This window comes from Oncorhynchus gorbuscha, linkage group LG01 (assembly GCF_021184085.1).
Source record: "Oncorhynchus gorbuscha isolate QuinsamMale2020 ecotype Even-year linkage group LG01, OgorEven_v1.0, whole genome shotgun sequence".
In the NCBI taxonomy this organism is placed as follows: domain Eukaryota; kingdom Metazoa; phylum Chordata; class Actinopteri; order Salmoniformes; family Salmonidae; genus Oncorhynchus; species Oncorhynchus gorbuscha.
In genome coordinates, this window is record NC_060173.1 from 78,018,085 (window position 1) to 78,041,838 (window position 23,754).

Consider the following 23,754-nt stretch of genomic DNA (forward strand, 5'->3'; position numbering starts at 1 on the left):
AAGCAGGTGTTTGAAGGATATATTGGCACGTGTGTTGTTCGTCTCGGGCCAGCAAACCATGCCAATATATCCTCCAAACACCGTCATTGAGGGTTACCAACATATTCGGGTTACGAGGGTTACCAACATAAACATTCCATGTTTAGCATTATCTAGTCCAATTGTGGCATGATTCCACTATTTTTACCTGTTTCATGTTTCAATAGAGGACTTTTATTTTGAAGGCAACCCGCTTTCACTATTGTTGCTCACACTAATGTCGTTCACGACACACACGTGGGAAATAGACGGGCGGCGCGTACACTGATCCCATCACACTAAAAACCTGGGAAGATCGAGCGTGAGACTGCTGCAACTACGCAATAGGCCATTGATATCGCATTAATTTCTGGTCCATTGGTAAAGTGGACAACGCGTACACAATACAAGGAAATGGCTGGTATTTTGGCATGGTTTTGGAACGAGAGATTTTGGCTCCCTCACAATGTAACCTGGGCTGATTTAAAAAACACAGATGAGGCAACCTTCCCGCAAGCCGAGGATTTGTATGTGGCTTGTCCTTTAGCCTTCTGCATCTTTATGATTCGACTGGTTTTCGAAAGGTGGGTGCATTCATAAGTGATAACCATATATTGGTATAACTGGAGATGATGTTAGATTCGTTTAATTGACATGTAGCCTAAAGAAAGCCTGTTTTTAAAAACATTGCCTCGGGTAGGCTAATGAAGCATGTATCGCTCACACTGAATTTCTAGACAATGACATGCACATGATGCGATGTATCAAGGTAACATTGTAACGTTAGCTTCTCTATAGGCCTGTCTGTTACATTGTAACAAAGCTTCTTCTATATATTAATAATATGTTAGAGCAAAAGAGCTGCATTTGGATATCAATTGTTTTCTCCATAATAAGATGCATGCTGGCCTTGCATCCAAGTTGCAAGTTGCAGCTGTCAATAGGAGGCAAGGACATTATTCGAGTCATGCTCGTATAATGTAGCCTACTATTGACCTTGCAAGGGTCTGTGCTGCCTTTGTCTTGATGGTGATCAGTGTTGAGCTTCGTGTTATCGTTGTAAGCCTGCCTATCCCAGTTGTACATAGCCTACCAGGCTAAGTGTTGACGCTAGACCGGTACACCACTCAGACACATGGGATGCTCTGTACAATATAGACCACGGACATCAGTAGGAAACAGACAGATCCCCTCAGCAGTGTCTCAACATTGCCTAATGCTACACTCTTTATATCGGCTCGTCATGATATAGCATGTAGGTGTCTGATTTAGATGTGTGTGCATTCGTCAGGACGCTATTCACTACAGTTGAACTATATTTTAGTGTAGGCTACATACATGTCACTGATTGGCTGGTGTCACCGCCACCACCGTGACACCTCAATAGCCAGCCCACCACTCCTTCTGTAATCATTTACAATGGAACTTTTTCTTGGAAATATGTGTGCTGTATCCGTCTTCATGGGACAGTTGAGAGGCTTGTTGTTAAATGTAAATGTCTTTGATTACGGATGATATGACCTAATAAAATATGGTCGTACTAATAGGCCAAACAAAATAGTGAAGACTGTGGTTCCTGCTGTGAAGTGTTTCTAGACCGAGATGTTTGCTTTTTAGTGGTACATGCAGCTTGCTTATGCCTACACGAGCCTCACATGTACTATTATCGGACAAGGGTATCTATGATACTATTTGCTACTACTACATGTTGTTTTACTGGATTAGTGTCCATTGAATCTGCCAACAACTGCTGTTGCTCTTATGTTCCCTCTCACTGAAGAGAACACTACCTCTGTCAATAGCAGCTAGGATTCTAAATGACATTTATACTGAGTCAGTGTTCACAATTCACTTTTAAGGCAGGCTTTAACAGCTGAGTTTTTTCACGTTGTGAGGCATAACGTTTACCTCATGAATGGTCTGTTTTTGGCTGGTCAGATTTTCTGATTGCTGACAACACACTTCATTTGCAGAGTAAGGACTTTTTTATGAATAGACTACTACACTGCTAATATCTCTCTCTCTCACTCTCTATCTCTTGTTGTCTGTCTCTCTCAGCTGTCTGAACATGGACATTTTATCTTGATCTCGGCGTACACTTTCGGCAGTTTAATCTTCCATAACCCTTTGTCCATTAATGTGACTGTTAGTCAATCATATAGCTCCATGGTGCCATCTTTCATTTATACAGTTGTCAAATTTAGCCAAATTCTTATATTGTGAATAGCTGACGATGCACACTGACATAATAATTCAGCAATTCACACATTGTACTTATAGTTGGATAAGATTTTTAAGCATTGAAATTTATTTTTAACAACCTGTTGTCAATATTGTCAATGTGTCTGCCACGATTGTCCCCATTTACCACCAGCAAAAAAAAAACGTTTCTGAGTAACAACAATTAGTTGATGATGATGATACAGTACCCACTGTGAGAATATTCTGATATTGTTTTTTTTTTATTCTTTGTAGGTTTATTGCCAGACCATGTGCCTTGGGTCTCAAGATACAAGCCAATGGACCACAGAAAGCCCAGCCCAATGCCATTTTGGAGAAGGTGTTCACTGCTATCACCAAGGTAAATACAAATAAAAAATAGTTCCTGTGTTTCCATCTTTTGTTTGCATTTTTAGTGCTGATAACATACTGCATATTAAAATCTGTCTCTTGGCTAAAGGCATTGGATTCAGTTTGAGACTAGAAAGCCAGACATCATGTTTGAAAGTATTTGTACCTCGTTCTATTGATGCACCATGGTTATTATTAGCTCAGAAAGGGATGAAGGTCCTTTAACAAATGCTCAGATTCACATACTGAGAAACTTGGCAGACTACCTCCACACAAGGTAGACATCCTCAGTCATTGTGCATCCTCAGAGATGGAAACGAAGGTGTGTCTTCTCAGCTTCTTTTCAGGTGATCACAGTTTCACTTAGTGATGGGGGGGGGACCCGATAGTTACATATCGGGATATTATTTTTGACTATGTATCATATCGTTTTGATAATACCTCAATATTATTTTTGCGCTAGTTGGCTGTACTTGCACCAAAACTCCACTATATTTCCTTCATAGCTTGTTCTTCATCTTCTTTTTAAATATGGAGCCAATTTGTTTTCAGCACTTTTATTTCCATGCCTGATCAAGACTTGTTTTCTCATGACTCTCTCTTGTCCCTCTGCAGCAGACATATGGTGAGCAATATGTTTGGAACACCGAATCGCACTAAAATCATAGTATCGAATCGCAATACATATCGTATCGGCACCTAAGTATTGTGATAATGTCGTATTGTGAGGTCCCTGGCAATTCCCCAGCCCTAGTTTCACTACCCCATAGTGCATCATGCTGATGAAATGTTGAGACATTGATTGCCTTTTGATTTCAGCCAATGTCAAGACTGTTTTAAATTCAGACAACAATGACAGCCTTGTTAACAGTCAGGTGTCTGGATCTTGTGTTTCCTAGCACCCAGATGAGAAGAGGTTGGAGGGCCTGTCCAAACAGCTGGACTGGGATGTGCGGACCATCCAGCGCTGGTTCCGACAGCGCAGGAACCAGGAGAAGCCCAGCACGTTGGCTCGCTTTTGTGAGAGCATGTAAGAGGTCTCGACAGCTTCAGAATGCCACGTATTATCACTAATATAAACTCATACAGTCTGTGACAAAGTATTTGCCATTTTCTCATTTTCTCTACTTCTGCATATTTTTGATACCGAATGTACTCAGATCTTCAACCAAAAAGGATTGCAGTGTTTGGTTTTTCGCCAGGCATAATGGGACCTATGTTGTCCAAATGCAGGAAGCGTTTGGTTGCAGTCATTGCAGCTAAAGGTGGCACAACCAGTTATTGAGTGTACGGGGGCAATTCGTTTTTCACACAGGGGAATTGTTTTTTGGTTTTGGGGGTTGAAGATCAGATAACATTCAGTATCTAAAATGGAGCAAATCAGAAAGGTGGCCAATACTTTTTTTTTTACGGCACTGTATGTGCACTTTTGTTCAGTGGAAACAGATTTAAGGGGTTGGTACCTAGAGTTTCCTGTCTGGAGGGATATCTACTAGATGAACAAGCCTGTCAGATTGGGCTCATGCCTGACACCAGTGTAGCCAGGCTGGCAGTGGGAGAACCAGCGAGGCACAGAGTGGGTCTCTGATGCCCTGGGGCTGCTCACTCAAGGAGCTCACTGCTAAAGGGACTCACTGCTTTGACAATTGGCACAGTCATTATTTGATCTTCAAAGAGAAATATCAAATTCAGTTTGTCAGAGTGAAAACACCAGGATTCAGTTACATTGGCGGAATAACAAAAGAAAGACGTCTCACGAAAGCATAGCCTCTATGTAACTAGAGCAAATCTGTTTTCTCAATATTTCCTGCTAAAATTAAATCAAGGAAGCCCCTACATTTGAAATATATGCAGTGTTGTGTCTGTCGGCAGAGTGGAGTGGACAGACTCAGAATGGATTGGACGCCTGATTGGTTTCTCTGTTGTCTCAGTAGCTTGCAATTCCCTAAACTGAACCAGCCACATTCATCTCAGCAGCAATCCTACTGTAATTAGTGCCTTCTATACAGCTGTTTGGGTTTGATAGGACACTATGTTCTCAGACATTTCAGGATGGCCAAAGGTGAGGCCACTGTTCCCTTTTTCATTATGCTAACAAAGAGAGATCCATTTAGACTGGAGACAGCAGAGTCCAACGACACGGCACACCGTTATTTATTTTGCAGCTAGTTATATCAGGTCTGTCTGGTCCCCAGTCCCCAGTGGGGCAAGGGCTTTGTTTTAGACCACAGTGCTGGTTGTCTGAACCGATCTGCCTCCATTCCTCCATGGTCCTCAGTGGTTCAATTCTGTCGAGAGGGGAAAAAACAAAGGTAGTAGATTATAACCCGCTGAGGTATAAAAGACAAAGCTCATATTTGTGTTTCGTGAGCTGGAATGTCAGGAACGTCCTAATACAGACATTTTGAGGGACATAAATATTTGCATTCATTTGTGACAATATTTATGGTAAAGCAGCGAGGAACAATGTGACAACTCATTCTGCAGCTTTCTGCTCTATGTTGACCACAGAACACAATGGAACCGGGCCGTGATTGATAACGTCTAAGCGTATCGTCATGTTTTAAAACGACAGGACCATGTACCATCTGGTATGCGGTCACCAGCAAAAACGATATTTAGGGAAAGTAGTTGTGAGTCATAGTAATTGTACATAAATGGCACCAGGCCCGGTCCTGTCCGTGGTGCCGCCCTAGGGGAGACAAATTGCCGTGTAGAATATAGTGTCAGACTATTTGAATAGAGATCATGCATGATTTTTCTTTTTTTCTTTTTTCAAGTATCTGACTCATAACATTTCCATGAGAATCATCTCCAGTTTTGTAGGCTTCAGAAAAACCACATAGGCTATGACTCTTTCTACTATAGGCTACATGATTTATGTTAACTTGAGCATTGTTGGAGCGCTGCATCTCTCCAACAGCACCCTGGAGAGGCACACTGGGCATGGACAAGAGACATATTTTGCACCCCTGACTTTGGAAAAGTAGGCACTGCTTATCATGGGGCGGCATCAGCGGTCACCTAAATAGCCCATGTGATATAATGTATATACGTTTGAATTGCTTTTGGGTGGAATTATGTGAGGTGCGTCTTGGTCAGTTTAGCTTTCTAATGGTAGGGCCTGCCCTGAATAGCACACTCTTTTACAGTGTTTGACTAACCAGTTGCCAAGCAACCATCTTCTTGACCTATCATTAGGTAAATGAGTCCACCTCATTTGTTTTTACAATTACTCAAGCAGCACAGAGAGCAAAATAACTTGTGGCTTGATTATTTGAATTCCATGAATGACGGCCTTTCTTCTCATTCAAATGTAAAAATATGTTCTGTTTGTAACCAGAACACAGGTAGGGTCTCTATGTACTGTGATCACTGACATTTGATGCGTCAGAAAAGGACTTAACATGGATTTACTGTAGTGTATTAGTCATTACATAGGCTACCATGTTGTGTTTTCTGTCTTTGGATGTCAAAAAGACTTGCAAAAAGTAAGGCCAGCTAAAGCTACCCACACTAAAACCACCTGGATGTAAGCAAAACTCCCAGTGTCACAGCATGATCAGCATTTGTAAAATTCCCCCTCTGAGGCCAGTCAGTGACAGAGTATGTGAGCGGAGCTTGCCCAATTTGACTGGAGCGTGGAGCGAAATCCCCGAAGGCTGGCGCGTCGGCCTTCTTGCCCGTTCCAATTTAGCTCCAGTAGTGCTCACTTCACGAGCTCAGGGCGTGCCCGGCCCAGCATGCGTCTGTAGCCTCCTTGTGTGCTGCTATAGCCACTTGCTTTAGCTACTGTCATGGAGTTCGCGAAATATTTTCATAAAGAAACTGATAAAACACACAAGTGCAAAATCAAGGTGACTTAAAAAGATGAGGAGCAAGAGAGGGCGTGCGGTGATGTAGTGTTCACAACTAAAGAATCATTGTGGAATCTGAAAAAAACAAATATCCGAAAGCATGATATGTACTCACTACGTGCACATGCCTACAGAAAGGAATGGGTAGCTAATTAAGTGTGTCATGGTAGCAAAGTATTTATAAACAACAAATCTGATCTCTTAAAAGTTTCCTTCACTTATGTTATATTATCTATACAATAGGCCATAATTGATTTTGGCCCAATAGGCCTGGCATATTCCAACTTTCAAGGAGCTTTCTGTTTTGATTGGGTTATTTTTGTCGAAAAACCTTTAGGCCTACCTATAGAATAAAATATATACATTACAACTCTGCATCCAAAAAAAGGTGTTTAGGGTATTCTCTGCTGCTGCCCTGCTCTCCAGGCACTATCACATGAGCCTGAAGCTGTGTTTCTAAAAATGTATTCAAAGGCACCGTAGACTCTTTTAATTTGTATTTTATTCCAAGTAAGTCACAGCCCATTTGTGCAATTTATAGACTATAATGATTTAATACAACAAAATGTTGTTTAAATGCTGAGTGCTTAATGTCCCTAACTCCCTACCAGCCTAGTGTGTCACACTCGCAAATGCTTCACAATGTATTACTTTGTAGGCTATAGCCTTGAAATAATATAGCCTCAATAAATAATTTTCGTTCCTTCTTAGGAACGAAAAGTGTTTATATGCTGTTTCATATGACATGTAGGCTATTTGAAATGATAAGCTCTTACATTCATCTTTTAATGTTTTATTAAAATACTTTTCATTCAAGTCACAAGGCTTGGTTCCAATACTTCAAAACCAAATTGTAGATCCAGGTAGTCACAAAAATCGATGGGTGTTGGTTAAATAGTGATTTTTAATGAAAGGGGTGAATTTGGATATGCAGATTTTTTTTCCCCCCTGTGAGCTCGGAGCATTTTTTTTTTGCGCAATGAGCGGGATTCCCAGCCCGTCAACTCCGCTCACATACTCTGAGTCAGTGACTATTCGGTTCATACAACATCCCTGTCGCATCATGCTAGTCAGAGTTTTAACTTCCTGTCTCTGATACATGATGAGTGTTCCTGTGTGCTGCTGTGACTGTGTTGAAACCAGAGTACACCTGCAGCTGACAGGCTGTTTCACCCGTGAGGGGCCATATTAATGGCAAGACTCAGTCTTGAATTATTGATGCAATTTGTCATCGTTACGGACCAGAACAAAAGAATCAGTCTTAGTCAAGTGTTTCTTTAAATAATTCATTTTTCTGTGAGAAAAATAAAAAGAATCTCATTACGAAACCCGTCTTGTAATCTGACAAGGACGTGTGTTAGTTATTGGCTAGCTCTCAGCTCGTTCTCAGTGCAGTAATTAGTTGATTGTTTTGGGCTGTGCAGCAACAGCGTGGCTTTGATCTCTGAAGTGTCAACTGGAAATGTCTCCGTCTCTGCTCTGCCTGAGAGCTGTAGAAGCCCACGATCACAGGAGACCCTTTCCTATTCCATCAATTTGCAGCAGTCGTGGGTACGTGCTGGCTTATGTAAGACCAGAGGTTGGGACTGGGAGTGCCTGCCTCCCTCTGCCATGCAGCAGTGCGGTGGCGTCCGGGCTCCAGTGGAAGTGACTCACCCTGGAATGCAGACTCTGGGATGTGAGAGCGCTGGCACTCTGGCCACTTCTCTGACAGGCTAGCAGGTCTCAGGACAGGCTAGCGTGTACTGTAACATAGTTCTAGAATATAACCTAGTCTCTGCCAGTGGTTGAATTCACCCTTGGTATTCTTCTGTTGGGTTGAAAACTGAGTAGCTGATCAAGATGACGCACGTGTCCACAGGTCTTTCCTTTCCGAAAGCTATTTTCATTTCCTTCTGTGACTTTTGAAAATGATTTAGAATATGATACGTCTACTGTGTTCACCACTAATTGGTCTAAGAAGTAAAAGCTCTGTATATGAAAACCATCAGTGACTCAGTACTTACAATGAAAGGAACTGTAGTGCGATGAATAGGGGAAAATAAGAGACTGTTTGTTGAGACGTGCAAGTGCGATTTGAGTGCTGTGTGCTGTCACGGTATTGAACAAAGAGCCTGGACAGACGGTGGCTTTCTTGGCTGTCCTTGGATTGACCTCCCTCACAGGAGCTCAAACATGGCCTCTCGTTGACATTCCACAGAGGATGCATCCAAACCCATAATTGTGTTACTGACTGACGCTCTGTCCTTTGTTTTCTTCACAGGTGGAGATTTACATTTTACCTCTATATATTTATCTACGGAGTGCGTTTCCTTAAAAAGGTGAGTGGGCTACTTCCCAAAATCATTTCATTGATGAATGCCGACATCATCTTTGTTCAGCACTTTCCGTATTGAGGACACGTTCTTCAAAGAGGAGATATAACAGAACCTTGCACTCAAGGATGTGTGGATGAGGTTAGATTTGATGCACCGTGCTGTGCAAGAAGTACCAACTGAAAAAGAATGCACCTCTCAAGTACTCCAACCAGTGATCACTGGAAAATAATTGATAGATTTGCCCTCTGCACAGTATTTATTATGCAGATATTAGTGTCTGTGAGCACATTATCAGTTGAGAAACTAGTCCCTGTCAACTACCACCTTCAGTCTAATGCTGTTGTTACTCTATGTTGATATATAGAGGAAATAATTGGAAATCACATCCTCATTACTCTCTGAGGGTATCACTTGTCTTTTCATGTGTCTGTCTGACTCTGCGCTATTGTGTAATGTACTGAGGCCAGAAGACTATTGAGTGTCTATAGTAATTGAATGCTGCTGATGCTGCCATTAATTTAGAATAATGATTAAGGGTGAATAAGAGACATTGCTGCGATGAGAATGTCTCATTGCAACAGCTTGCATGACGAAGCACTTTGTGGAATGAGTTCATTCCCTTCAGCTGAGCCTAGTGAGTCTCCCGGAGGGTATTAATAGCACAGGTCTACAGGGGAGGAGATGCAAACTCAACTGACTTCCCTATAAGTCACCGTTTCTGTTTGATATAAGTCTCAGTGTGACGCAAAACTCGCCAGAACGGCTGTATTTCTGCCTGTTTGAACGGCAATAGCTCAGATATACAGTACCAGTCAAAAGTTTGGACACATTTACTCATTCAAGGGTTCTCCTTTATTTTTACTATTTTCTACATTGTATAATAATAGTGAAAACATCAAAACTATTAAATAACACATTTGGAATAACCCAAAAAGTATTATATATTTAATATTTGAGATTCTTCAAACTAGCCACCCTTTGCCTTAATGACAGCTTTGCACACTCTTAGCATTCTCTCAACGAGCTTCATGAGGTAGCCAGCTGGAATGCTTTTTCAACAGTCTTGAAGGAGTTCCCACATATGCTGAGCACTTGTTGGCTGCTTTTCCTTCACTCTGCGTTCCAACTCATCCCAAACCATCTCAATTAGGTTGAGGTTGTGTGATTGTGGAGGCCAGGTCATTTGAAGCAACACTCCATCATTCTCCTTCTTGGTCAAATAGCCCTTACACAGCCTGGAGGTGTGTTTTGGGTCATTTGTCCTGTTGAAAACCTAATGATAGTCCCACTAAGTACAAACCAGATGGGATGGTGTATCGCTGCAGAATGCTGTGGTAGCCATGCTGGTTAAGTGTGCCTTAAATTCTAAATAAATCACAAGGGTCACCAGCAAAGCACCCCCACACCATCACATCTCCTCCTCCATGCTTCACGGTGGGAACCACACATGCGGTGATCATCCGTTCACATACTCTGCATCTCAAAAAGACACTGACCAAAGGACAGATTTCCACAGTCTTAATGTCCATTGCTCATGTGTCTTGGCCCAAGCAAGTCTATTCTTCTTATTGGTGTCCTTTAGTAGTGGTTTCTTTGCAGCAATTTGATCATGAAGGCCTCATTCACGCAGTCTCCTTTGAACAGTTGATGTTGAGATGTCTGTTACTTGAACTCTATGAAGCATTTATTTGGGCTGCAATCTGAGGTGCAGTTAAATGCAGATTTCTGAAGCTGGTAACTCTAATGAACTTATCATCTGCAGCAGAGGTAACTCTGGGCCTTCCTTTCCTGTTGCGGTCCTTATGAGAGCCAGTTTCATCATAGCGCTTGATGGTTTTTGCGACTGCACTTGAAGAAACTTTCAAAGTTCTTGACATTTTCCAGATTTACCTGACCCTTATGTCTTAAAGTAATGATGGACTGTCGTTTCTCTTTGCTTATTTGAGCTGTTCTTGCCATAATATGGACTTGGTATTTTACCAAGTTCTAGGCCCTCTCCTATTCTCGCTATACACCAAGTCACTTGGCTCTGTCATAACCTCACATGGTCTCTCCTATCATTGCTATGCAGACGACACACAATTAATCTTCTCCTTTCCCCCTTCTGATGACCAGGTGGCGAATCGCATCTCTGCATGTCTGGCAGACATATCAGTGTGGATGACGGATCACCACCTCAAGCTGAACTTCGGCAAGACGGAGCTGCTCTTCCTCCCGGGGAAGGACTGCCCGTTCCATGATCTCGCCATCACGGTTGACAACTCCATTGTGTCCTCCTCCCAGAGCGCTAAGAACCTTGGCGTGATCCTGGACAACAAACTGTCGTTCTCAACTAACATCAAGGCGGTGGCCCGTTCCTGTAGGTTCATGCTCTACAACATCCGCAGAGTACGACCCTGCCTCACACAGGAAGCGGCGCAGGTCCTAATCCAGGCACTTGTCATCTCCCGTCTGGATTACTGCAACTCGCTGTTGGCTGGGCTCCCTGCCTGTGCCATTAAACCCCTACAACTCATCCAGAACGCCGCAGCCCGTCTAGTGTTCAACCTTTCCAAGTTCTCTCACGTCACCCCGCTCCTCCGCTCTCTCCACTGGCTTCCAGTTGAAGCTCGCATCCGCTACAAGACCATGGTGCTTGCCTACGGAGCTGTGAGGGGAACGGCACCTCAGTACCTCCAGGCTCTGATCAGGCCCTACACCCAAATAAGGGCACTGCGTTCATCCACCTCTGGCCTGCTCGCCTCCCTACCACTGAGGAAGTACAGTTCCCGCTCAGCTCAGTCAAAACTGTTCGCTGTTCTGGCTCCCCAATGGTGGAACAAACTCCCTCACAACGCCAGGACAGCGGAGTCAATCACCACCTTCCGGAGACACCTGAAACCCCACCTCTTTAAGGAATACCTAGGATAGGATAAAGTAATCCTTCTCACCTCCCCTCCCCCCCCTTAAAATATTTAGATGCACTATTGTAAAGTGGTTGTTCCACTGGATGTCATAAGGTGAATGCACCAATTTGTAAGTCGCTCTGGATAAGAGCGTCTGTTAAATGACTTAAATGTAAATGTAAATGTTACCAAATAGGGCTATCTTGTGTATACCAACCCTACCTTGTCACAACAGAACTGATTGACTCAAATGCCTTTTAACAAGGCACACCTCTTAATTGAAATGCATTCCAGGTAACTACCTCATGATGCTGGTTGAGAGAATACCAAGAGTGTGCAATGCTGTCATCAAGGCAAAGGGTGACTACTTTGAAGAATCTCAAATATAAAATATATTTTTAGTTGTTTTTTAAAAAATGGGTTACTACATGATTCCATATGTGTTTTTTAATAGTTTTAATGTCTACATTTTGTTATGGTCAGGAATCATCTCTCGTTGAAGGCAAACGTCTCCTGTGAGAGATAATCATGATAAGCAGCTCATTACCCTGCCTCTGTAGTCTAGGTCTCTCTTGTGGCAAGACATAAGACAGTCTTAACCACATCCCCCAGGTCTCTAGAGCATTCATCATGTGGCCTGGGACCAGAATGAACATTCGCAGTCGTCCCCAGGCTAACACGCCTGCGATTTACTTTGCACTACTAGCGTACAGCAAACGCTTGCTTTGATTCAATTAAGTTTCCCTTTGATGAAAATGCAATCTGACACGGCTACGGTCCCAAGGTTATTGATGTGCTGGATCTTCATCAAACATTTAGTGTTGAGCCAGAGGCAGCATAGCATTCAGGTGTCAGGATCAATAGCACTTTCTGAATGTAAATGCACTTTTAATTTGGGAACAGCATAACGGCACATTAATATTCTGTCCGTGTGTCGTCTCTGTAGACCACATGGCTATGGAACACAAGAGAGTGCTGGTATAACTACCCTTATCAGGTAAATCTCCCATGTTTTCTCTGTTTTTCCATTTGTGCTAAGCGACTTCTTCGCACCTGTAACAGTTATTGTATTTGAAAGGGCTGTTATGCCTAGGTTTGATATAGTTTTCGTGATCTCTGTGTGTCTTTTTCACAGCCACTGACGGTGGACATCCACTATTACTATATACTGGAGCTGTCGTTCTACCTGTCCCTGCTCTTCTCCCAGTTCACAGATATCAGGAGGAAGGTAAGGATACCAGTTAAGTCAATACATTAATAGGAATGATATATTTGACTGTTTGTTTATCACATTGCTTCCTCCATAGATATGTGTGCATATGATTTAACAGCCATTTCCTTTCAACCAAGGTAATTATGTTAATAATAATAATGCCAAATAAAATGAATAATAGTTATCTTTAACAATAAAGACAATATTAAGTCAAGGAAAAGACTTCACAACTGGTTTTAGAACATTCAGACACCAAAATGTGTTTATTCTCCATTATAATCCTTTCTATTGTGCACCTCCAGCTTTGATTTACACAGTAGTAATTTCGGAGGGAAGGGCTAATTAATGTTTGTCTGCACTTGCATTCAGGCCTCCCCCGATTTGTCTGTTCCATGACTTGGCTCTATTTAATCTATGTCCCTGGAAGTGGTGCATTTGCCTTGATGTGGTCTAGTCTCTGTTCTGTGAAAGCACAGGTCTCTGAGAGGAGGAGATGGATTAGCATTTGCTCCAAACTTTTATGAGTAGAATTTTCTGCCAGCCATTCTAAATTGTTTTCCCCTCATTTGTTTTGGAGTGAGTCCTATTTCAGTATTCAGTTCCTAGAATCTGCCAATTTTCATCACATTTCTCCTTTATTGTTTTTATTTCAGTATAATGTTTGTTGTTTTAGCCACTGATCAAAACTGTCATTAAAAATGTAAAAGATTAAATTAAATGTTTCATATTGAATACGAATGGTTTCATGTTGCTGTTGATATCAGCGTGTGTTTTAGCCCTGGTTTATCTGAGGTGATTTTGTTCGTAGCTCATGGTGGTTATATCACCTTTGTAGCCTAGCTTCCCTCTCCACTTCATCTTGAACGATGGTTAAACACTAATTGAGGGTCAAATAAACAGCTGGGATGACATCAGGCCCAGTTTGCTCACTCACGCTTAATCGGCAGACTAAAGATCAATAACCCATGGAGCACGCGCGCACAGCCACTACGGAAGTGAGTGCTGCAGAATTGCTGAATATGCAGACAGACATATATCTGTTCACATATTTAAGACACTCACGTACACTGCATATACCAAACATTAGGAACACCTTCCTAGTATCTCCTTTTCCCTAAGAACACACTAATTAATCTGGGGCTTGGGCTCTACAAGGTGTCGAAAGTGTTCCACAGTTGTGTCAAGTTGGCTAGCTGTCCTTTGGGTGGTTGACCATTCTTGATACACACGGGAAACTGTTGAGCGTGGTAAAACCCAGCAACGTTGCCGTTCTTGACACGAACCGATACGCCTGGCACCTACTACCATACCCCGTTCAAAGGCACTTAAATCTTTTGTCTTGCCATTCACCCTTTGAAAGGCAAACATACACAATCCATTTCTCAATTGTCTCAAGCCTTCATCTACACTGATTTGAAGTGGATTTAACAAATGATATCAATAAGGGATCATAGCTTTTACCTGGATTCACCTGGTCAGTCTATGTCATGGAAATAGTTTTTAATGTTTTGTATAGTCCGTGTATACTCTTTATAACACATCACATACTCAAGCTGTGATAATTATTTTACAGGTCAGGGCTCCTCCATGTTTGAGCTGTCAATATTGTCTCTGCTTACATTTCACTTTTCAATGAGCTATGCTATGCTATCTTCTTTAACACTGTTGAGAGGTGTCAAGAACAAAGGTTACAATATGGGGGGGGGTGTAAATTGAAAACACAGCATGTGTATAAGCTTTACGATTTGAATCATCAATCAACCTTTTCAGTATTTTTCCAATTCAAATCAGCATCAACAGCCATTCGTTTACATTAACACGTGTCAATGTTTATGGAGTTGCCACCTTGGCCCATGGTCTTTTCCAGAGTTCTTGTTGTTCACAGAATGCCAATTTGCATGCCTCCCACCCCAGACATGTGCCTGACTCTTCCTCCTCTCTCTGCCCCACCCCGTCCACTCCACAGCACACCTAACACTCACTCAATCGCAAACTCACAGCTGTCCCATGATGCCATAGTATTTATGCCCTCGCCTCTCATCTCCGTGTTGACTGTTGGCATGTTGTCTGTTTTTGTTTCTCCTTCCAGTTTTTTCATGCACAAAACCACGCATTGAGGAGGTCCTCTGCACCCCCCTGCCAATTCCAGTATGTTCCCTGCACTCTATTTTTGCCATGCTTCCATTCTGCATTTCACACCACTGCTCCTCCTCCTCATCCTCCTGCGCTGGGCCAGTTGCTCTGCTGTTGTCCTGCTGTACTGATTCCCTTCAACCTCGTGGTGGACAAGGGAGGCTCTCCCATGTCATCCACATCCTCCCACAGCCTCACTCATCATGACATTGCAACCAGGCTAGCTTGAAATAGATTAGACTGATCTAAACAGGCTGATCTAGACTGACTAAAGGCAACTTTTTAGTTGTAGTACATATAGACTCCCCTCTATTTTAGTACTTTTTCGTCTAGACGTGATTCTCACACTCAATAAAGTGTCAGTCTGACGTACAGGGCTGTGAACAAGTATTTGCCCCCTTTCTGATTTTCTCTACTTTTATATATGTTTGATACTGAATGTTATCAGATCTTCAACCAAAACCTAATATTAGATAAAGGGTACCTGAGTGCACAAATAACACAACAGTTACATACTTACTTCATTTATTTCATGAACAAAGTTATGCAACACCCAATGCCCCCGTGTGAAAAAGTAATTACCTGGTTTTCGCGAGGCATAATGGGACCCATGTCGCCCAAGAAGTTGTACTTTTAACTCATCTGTCCATTGAACATTCCTCCAAGAGTCTTAATGATCATCCAGGTGCTTTTTGGCAAATTTTTAGTCAAGATTTTTGTATGAGATGGTTCCCATTATGCCTGGTGAAAACCAAACACTGCATTCCACAGTAAGAAACTCATACCAACGGTCAAGCATTGTGATTGTTTCAGGATGCTTTGCTGCCTCAGGACCTGGACGACTTGCCTTAATAGAAGGAACCATGCATTCTGCTCTGTATCAGAGAATCCTACAGGAGAATGTCAGGCCATCCGTCTGTGAGCTGAAGCTGAAACGCAGCTGGGTCATGCAGCAAGACAATGATCCAAAACACACAAGTCTACACGAAAATGTTTAAAAAGTCAATGTCCAGACCTAATCCCAAGTGAGATGATGTGGCAGGACTTAAAACGAGCAGTTCATGCTTGACAAGCCACAAATGTCGCTGAGTTAAAGCAGTTCTGCATTGAAGAGTGGGCCAATATTCCTCCACAGCGATGTGAGAGACTGATCAACAACTACAGGAAGCGTTTGGTTGGAGTCATGCAGCTAAAGGTGGCACAACCAGTTATTGAGTGTTAGGGGGCAATTACTTTTTCACACAGGGGCTTTGGGTGTTGCATAACTTTTAAAATAAATATGTATAAATTGTCTTTGTTATTTGTAAACTCAGGTTCCCTTTATCTAATATTAGGTTTTGGTTGAAGATCTGATAACATTCGGTATCAAAAATGTGCACAAATTGAAGAAATCTGAAAGGGGGCAAATACTTGTTCATGGCCCTGTAGATGAGACATGAAGGTGAGTCCTGCATTCAGAGAAACAACAGAATTGTTGACACAAATCAAAAGCAGATGGGAGGGAAGTTGAATTGCACAGCATATGTTCTGATTAGTGTGCAGCCAGAAAGTGTACAGGGGGCTGAGGAGTCCACTTACCCCTGTGAACACAAGGAATACAGCTGCAGTCATTCTCTCTGCATGACGCAGAGGATTTCATAAAACCCATATGCTCTACAAGTCCCCTTGCTATGAGTCACATGGTGGAGAGCTGTGAATGCTTTCTCTCTCTGCCATTGTGTGACATGACTATGACGCATGTGTGTGTGTGTGTGTGTGTGTGTGTGTGTGTGTGTGTGTGTGTGTGTGTGTGTGTGTGTGTGTGTGTGTGTGTGTGTGTGTGTGTGTGTGTGTGTGTGTGTGTGTGTGTGTGTGTGTGTGTGTGTGTGTGTGTGTGTGTGTCCACAGGACTTCCTGATCATGTTTCTGCACCACCTGGCGACAATCACCCTCATCACCTTCTCCTACGTCAACAACATGGCTAGAGTGGGCACGCTGGTCATGTGTCTCCACGACGCCGCCGACGTCCTGATGGAGGTGAGTAGAGACACGGGACTCGTTCAGCGAGGCACAACGTTGTGGAACATTCAGATGGAAATATGTTTTGTAGGACAAACATGTAATTTATTTTCAATACTTTTCTGTCTGCAGCGTTCCAAAACGTTTGTCTACTGAACGTGGCCCTGAAGTGTGTTCTTCACACCCCATGGACATGGGGGAGGCTCCTGTGGTCTTTTGTGGTTGTTTTAGAATTGCACAGTAGCTATCAGGGGAAATCGGCCATCTATCGGGGGAAAACGGCCATCTGTAGATTTTAACTATGTACTGCTAAAAACGTTATTTCGGTGTATAAAAAAAGATACGGTGGATGATAAAAAGCTATGTTTATTTTTGTATTGTGCGTTATGACATTTGTAATAATTTTTCATGTGAACATGCATCTGTGACGTCTGTTTCAGGTTGCCAAAATGGCCAACTATGCCAAGTGCCAGAGACTTTGCAACCTCCTGTTTGTCATGTTTGCCATGGTCTTCATCAGCTCCAGGTTGGGTGTCTATCCTGTCTGGTAAGGATGCTTTGTCTCTACCTCGAATGGATGCATCCCAAATGGCCCCTATTAGCCACTGGTCAAAAGTAGTGCACTATGTTGGGAATAGGGTGTCTTTTGGGACGCAGATTGGCGTCATTATGAAAAAATACAGCTCAATTGAAATGATGGGCTCGAGTGTCTGTGTGCGGTCAGTTAACACATCACTTTTTCTGAGAATGTTTGTTTATATGCATCTTATCTGTCTCTGTGTGCAGGAGGCATGAATGTACTGTAGATCTCAGAATACTGACACTCCAAATGGGTTTTGCAATTTTTCCATGAAGGTTTTCATTTTATACAGGTCTTGGTGAGTTTTGTTGCTTTGTAGTAGTTACTGTGGATACTACAGTGACAATATGGACATACATTGCCTTCGGGAAAGTATTCAGACCTTTTGACTTTTTCCACATTTTGTTACGTTACAGCCTTGTTCTAAAATTGAATAAATCGTTTTATTTCCTCATCATCTACACACAATACCTCATAATGACAAAGCAAAAACCGTGTTTTAGAACATTTTCCTAATTCATTTTTTTTTTAAATAAACAAATATTACATTTACATAAGTGTTCAGGCCCTTTACTCAGTACTTTGTTGAAGTAACTTTGGCAGCGATTACAGCATCAAGTCTTGGGTATGACACTACAAGCTTGGCACACCTGTATTTGGGAAGTTTCACCCATTCTCTGCAGATCCTCTCATGCTCTGTCATGTTGCATGGGGAGCGTCGCTGCACAGCTATTTTCAGGTCTCTCCAGAGATGTTTGATCGGGTTCAAGTCCGGGCTCTGGCTGGGCCACTCAAGGACATCCAGAGACTTGTCCCGAAGCAACTCCTGTGTTGTCTTGGCTGTGTGCCTAGGGCTGTTGCCCTGTTGGAAGGTGAACCTTCGCCCCAGTCTGAGGTCTGGAGCGCTCTGGAGCAGGTTTTCATCAAGGATCTCTCTGTACTTTTCTCCGTTCATCTTTCCCTCAATGCTGACTAGTCTCCCAGTCCCTGCCACTGAAAAACATCCCCACAGCATGATGCTGCCACCACCATGCTTCACCATAGGGATGGTGCCAGGTTTCCTCCAGACGTGACACTTGGCATTCAGACCAATGAGAACGAGTCTTTAGGTGCCTTTTGGCAGACTCCAGGTGGGCTGTCATGTGCCTTTTACTGAGGGGTGGCTTCCGTCTGGCCACTCTACCATAAAGGCATGATTGGCGGTGCTCAAGAGATGGTTGTCCTTCTGGAAGATTCTCCCATCTCCACAGAGGAACTCTGGAGCTCTATCAGAGTGACCATCGGGTTCTTGGTCACCTCCCTGACCAAGGCCCTTCTCCCCCGATTGCTCAGTTTGGCCGAGCAGCCAGCTCTAGGAAGAGTCATGGTGGTTCCAAACATATTCCATTTAAGAAAGATGGAGGCCACTAATGTTCTTGGATACCTTCCTAAATGCTGCAGAAATGTTTTGGTTCCCTTCCCCAGATCTGTGCTTCGACACAATCCTGTCTCTGAGCTCTATAGACAATTCCTTCGACCTCATGGTTTGGTTTTTGCTCTGACATGCCCTGTCAACTGTGGGACCTTATATAGACAGGTGTGTGCCTTTCCAAATCATGTCCAATCAATTGAATTTACCACAGGTGGACTTCAATCAAGTTGTAGAAACATCTCAAGGATGATCAATGGAAACAGGATTGAGCTCAATTTTCAAGTCTCATAGCAAAGGGTCTGAACACTTTTGTAAATAAGTATTCTTAAGTATTTTTAACTTTTAATACATTTGCAAAAAAATCTAAACTGGTCTCCGCTTTGTCAGTATGGGGTATTGTGTGTAGATTGCTGAGATTTATATTTATTTAATCCACTTTAGAATAAGGCTGTAACGTAACAAAATGTGGAAAAAGTCAACTTTCCGAAAGCACTGTATCTTTTCCAGTAAAGAGAGAGCGGATATAAAATGAGAGACGGGCCATTATTTTTAGATCAATTATTTGGGATACATTGTAGACTGGAGTCTAAAATGACACATTTTAATTTACATGTCGAAAACATCATTTTACTTCCTCTTGATGTCATTATGGTCTGTGTCTTTTGATATCAATACCAGCTGGTTTTGCATTTTCACATTGGACTTCCAATTAGATGGATGAATTTGTATTGTACTGGGATGTTTTTGATGTCATCAGTGACGGGACATCCTACCTTGAGAGAGAGAAGCAGTAGAAAACCAGTCGAAGTCCTTGAATACGTGCTCACCATCTTACTGTGTGATGTCCTTGTCACACTCGCAACAGTAACGTCGATGTAAGAAGGCAAAAGGGACATGATTTACTGTCCTGCTCTGAGACGACACCCCCAAAACACTATCACCCTAAAAATATATTTCCTTTGAGACCACACTCGAGGATAGAGCTGTTGATAACCAGGTCTAAATGACAAATGACTCTCTCTTCTGGAGATATTAAACCATAAACCTCTACTGTGCAGTGCTCTCGCTGTCGAAAGGTTTCTTTTGAATTGTGCAAGTAAATCCTTTAGAAATGTCTTATTTTTTTCCCCTCCTTGTCATGTGGGTTATACAGTATATCACAGTGCAGGCAGAGTGCACCACAACGGCCAGAAAGCTGTTGCCATGGCTTCAGTATCAGCAGGATTCATACCATGTAGAATTTTTCATCCAGCAATATCTCTACCTTCACTGAAATAGCTCAATCATATCAAGCAATACTTTGTGTGCTACCTCACTAATTTGGTGTACAGCGCATTCGGGAAGTATTCAGACCCCTTGACTTTTTCCAAATTTTGCTACGTTACAGGCTTATTCTAAAAATGCATTAAATAAATCCTCATCGATCTGCTCACAATATCCCTTAACGACAAATGGAAAACAGGCTATGAGACTCGAAAATTGAGCTCCGGTGCATCCTGTTTCTATTGATCATCCCTGAGATGTTTCTACAACTTGGTTGGAGTCCACCTGTGGTACATTCAATTGATTGGACAGGCACACACCTGTCTATATAAGGTCCCACAGTCGACAGTGCATGTCAGAGCAAAAACCAAGCCATCGGTCATTATGGGATGGATTTGTGTGTGGATTGAGGAGAATTTTATTTTAATGTTATTTTCATCCATTTTAGAAGTCATGGGGTCTGAATACTTTCCAAATGCACTGTATGTATTCCATCGGACACGTGAATGAAGGGCTTCACACGTTTAAAGTAGGTCTAGTAGTGTGTACAGTATATTACGGATTGACTTCATAAAGTAAATGCACATTCTCTGCTAGAACCCTTTCCACACAGTGTAGCAGTGAGAAGGTTACAGTTCTGTCTGTATGTGCCGGGTGATGATTATCCTTGGCTGTTACGAGTGTGTGTGTCTGTGATGTGGAGGATGGAGAGTGGCTAGGGGCTGAAGGCTCTGAGCGTTAGCGTCTTATGTTGTCCCTGAGGGTCTCTCTCAGCCACCTGCCTATTCCTCCACCCTACCTTTTTTTAGAGCACCAATAACACTTGAATTCTCTTCTGTTCACCTAGCATTCTAAGGGCTGTCTCTTTACACAAATGATTTGGTGACAGCTGCCTCAGGTTTCCTGACGTGTACTTCAGTTGACAGGTTTTTGTTGATGTCAAAGAGAGAGACTCATATTAAAATCCAAGTCTATTACCCAATTCCCAATAGAGATGTTGTCTCTTCAGGAATAAATTAATCAACTCATTACTACATCCTGTAGCTATGAGCTACACTGAATACTGAATGTGTCTTTTGTGTGGTTCACTTATCAAATAAATTGCCTAACCCCCCCCCCCCTTCTCTGGTAGGATTTTAAACACTACTTTGTTTGAGAGCTGGGAGATCGTGGGGCCATACCCCTCCTGGTGGGTGTTCAACTTGCTGCTGATCCTGCTGCAGTTCCTGCACTCCTTCTGGTCCTATCTCATAGTGAAGATAGCCTGCCGAGCCATCTCTAGAGGAAAGGTGAGAGACAAGTCAGAGGTCCCTCCTCTCTGACCTTCTCCTCCAATGGCTTTTAAGAAAGAGGCGAGAAGAGAGGACGTGAGGAGTCAAGGACATGCAATTAAGTTTCTCCCTCAGGTCACATTGCTAGGGTCCCAAATGGCACTCGAGTCCCTATGTAGTGCACTACTTTTGACCAGTAGGGTGGAATTTGGGAGGCAGACATTGTCATACAGTAATGTTTTGCGAGAGGACCATCTTTACGTAGTTAAAGTAATTCTCATTACACATAGAATTTAGTACTACCGTGTTACTTTTTGTAATTGTAGATGCAAAGCATTGGGAAACTCTTCACCCTCAAGCTGTAATGTACTGTACCACAGGAGCTAATCACTAAACTGTTTTGTTGTCAATAGCCTTCATTGACTTGACTTTTCTATCCCTTATGCTAACCTTTCCACCAAGGTGGGGAAGTGGAATCCTTTACATGTAAGTAGTAGAATAGCAAGCGATGTATTTGTATATTGTTGTCACATGCTCTCTCACTAACAAATCACAAATCACAATTACAGATTGTTCTGACCCACAAGCCATCCCTTTTTGTTTTTGACGTTTTCATCTTATTTGTAAAATGGGGAAACCAATAGCAATGGTTGTACTTCCTCTGTCATGACATAAGATTGTATATGTATATCCGCAGGTGTCGAAAGACGACCGCAGTGACATTGAATCCAGCTCTGACGAGGACAACGGTCCTCCGCCCGCTCCTGTTCAGAAGCACTACAACAGCACCACCAACGGGACCAATAAAGCCCACGGGACCAACGGGTACTTGTCAGCAGGGGCCCCGTGTCCAGACGAACACTGACTGCCACTATGAGACATTTATAAGCACTGGAGCACAGCTGCAAACACCATTCATAGATACTACATGTGTGCGACATGAACAACATTGCCTGTCTGGTACTGGAAGTACTTAATAGAAATCTGTGAATGCAGTTCCGTTTTCTGTTTGATTATTTCCATGTTTCCCGTCTCATTTTATTATCTTTCTCTATATTTGCATCAAACTGCATTCAATGAAATATCAAAGCACTCCTGTTGGTACAGCCCACTCTCTGTTTAGCCAATGAATGAAAGCATTCCACTATTATGGTGAAAGCATGCTGTTTTAAAAGTAGTCTTGACTGGCATACTGGGGGGTGGTTAATTATGTTAGTGTCTTTGTTCTTTCTTTTTTTTATGGATATGTTGACAATAATTTGAAAACATGTCTCGAACTACTTTGTCAGTGTTAAGGTTAGTTAATTATGGACCAATCCATAATGCTTATCAGTCCACTATTCCATCAACAGGTATACACATTACAGTATGAGTCTTTTCACTGGCAAAATGCTAAACACCTGGATTTGCTTTCAATGCTGCAATACCAACACATGCCAAAACTGTGACTGAATTTGTTTTGCTCACAAAGGAATAGTAATGTGGTCCCACAACAATGCATTATGGGAAATACAAAACATTCTCCTTCCATAAGCTGTAAATGAGATGTCAGTAAAAGAATAATGTATGTGTGTGTAAAAATAGGGCCATGCTATATTTTAAATTAAAGCATTTTGTTATAAGTATTCTACAATATTTCTGGTAAGTATTTTTATTAAATGTTCATGGCCCTCTTGGAAGACCGATATAAGGTATTAAGCGATGACTCAATTATAACTCATGACGATATTAAAGATTGCAAGTCAGAAAGTATGTTTGTCGATCTGATTCATTTCAATTAGCTTCAATTAGCAGATAGTTGCTTCTCACAAGGATAAGTATGTACACTAAGTAATATTGGTAGATTACATTGACTATGAATGTAAAAATATTTTTTTAAATCTACCTCTTGATACTTTGATAACCACTCAAGGTTAAGCGGATAATGAATTGCATCTCATAAATTAATCATGACTGAATCCTTGCCATTAATATTCATTCAACAATACTTCAGGTGCCCATGTAATTTCTCTATTTCCTTGTATTGACAAATCTGAATTATCCAAGGACACATGCATAGACTAGGAAGTGTATTATGTAAGTCTAATGCAGTATCATCTTTATGCTGAGCATTGTGGCAATGTATTTACCACCGTCTCTTCTTGATGTGAAGCGATTACATAATACTTTATTGGCAGTATTATAAACGCCTGGGTTTACTCTGCCTGCGAGAAAGGGAACGTTTTGAAGAGGTGAG

The 23,754-nt window shown here is 42.2% G+C and overlaps 1 protein-coding gene across 2 annotated transcripts; it reads left to right on the plus strand.

Annotated features, from left to right (window-relative positions):
• The first annotated feature begins 287 nt into the window (after positions 1–287).
• Positions 288–23,266, plus strand: cers6 (ceramide synthase 6). Of its 2 annotated transcripts, XM_046360920.1 has the most exons (11): positions 291–602; positions 2,494–2,599; positions 3,489–3,619; positions 8,710–8,767; positions 12,596–12,646; positions 12,785–12,877; positions 16,883–17,011; positions 17,434–17,540; positions 21,380–21,536; positions 21,981–22,004; positions 22,216–23,266. In XM_046360920.1, the coding sequence occupies exons 1-11, from the start codon at positions 433–435 to the stop codon at positions 22,381–22,383; spliced, it is 1,194 nt and encodes a 397-aa protein (XP_046216876.1). In that variant the 5' UTR covers positions 291–432; the 3' UTR covers positions 22,384–23,266. The 2 variants fall into 2 exon arrangements, with proteins under 2 accessions (XP_046216885.1, XP_046216876.1); XM_046360929.1 differs by lacking the exon at positions 21,981–22,004 and having other exon boundaries at positions 288–602.
• Positions 23,267–23,754: the final 488 nt, after the last annotated feature.

Excerpts from the sequence above, each read along its gene's own strand:
- cers6 (XM_046360920.1), top strand. The coding sequence starts at position 433 with ATGGCTGGTATTTTGGCATGGTTTTGGAACGAGAGATTTTGGCTCCCT. Across the intron at positions 603-2,493 it reads ATTCGACTGGTTTTCGAAAG|GTTTATTGCCAGACCATGTG; the intron begins GTGGGTGCATTC and ends TATTCTTTGTAG. Across the intron at positions 8,768-12,595 it reads GAGTGCGTTTCCTTAAAAAG|ACCACATGGCTATGGAACAC; the intron begins GTGAGTGGGCTA and ends TCGTCTCTGTAG.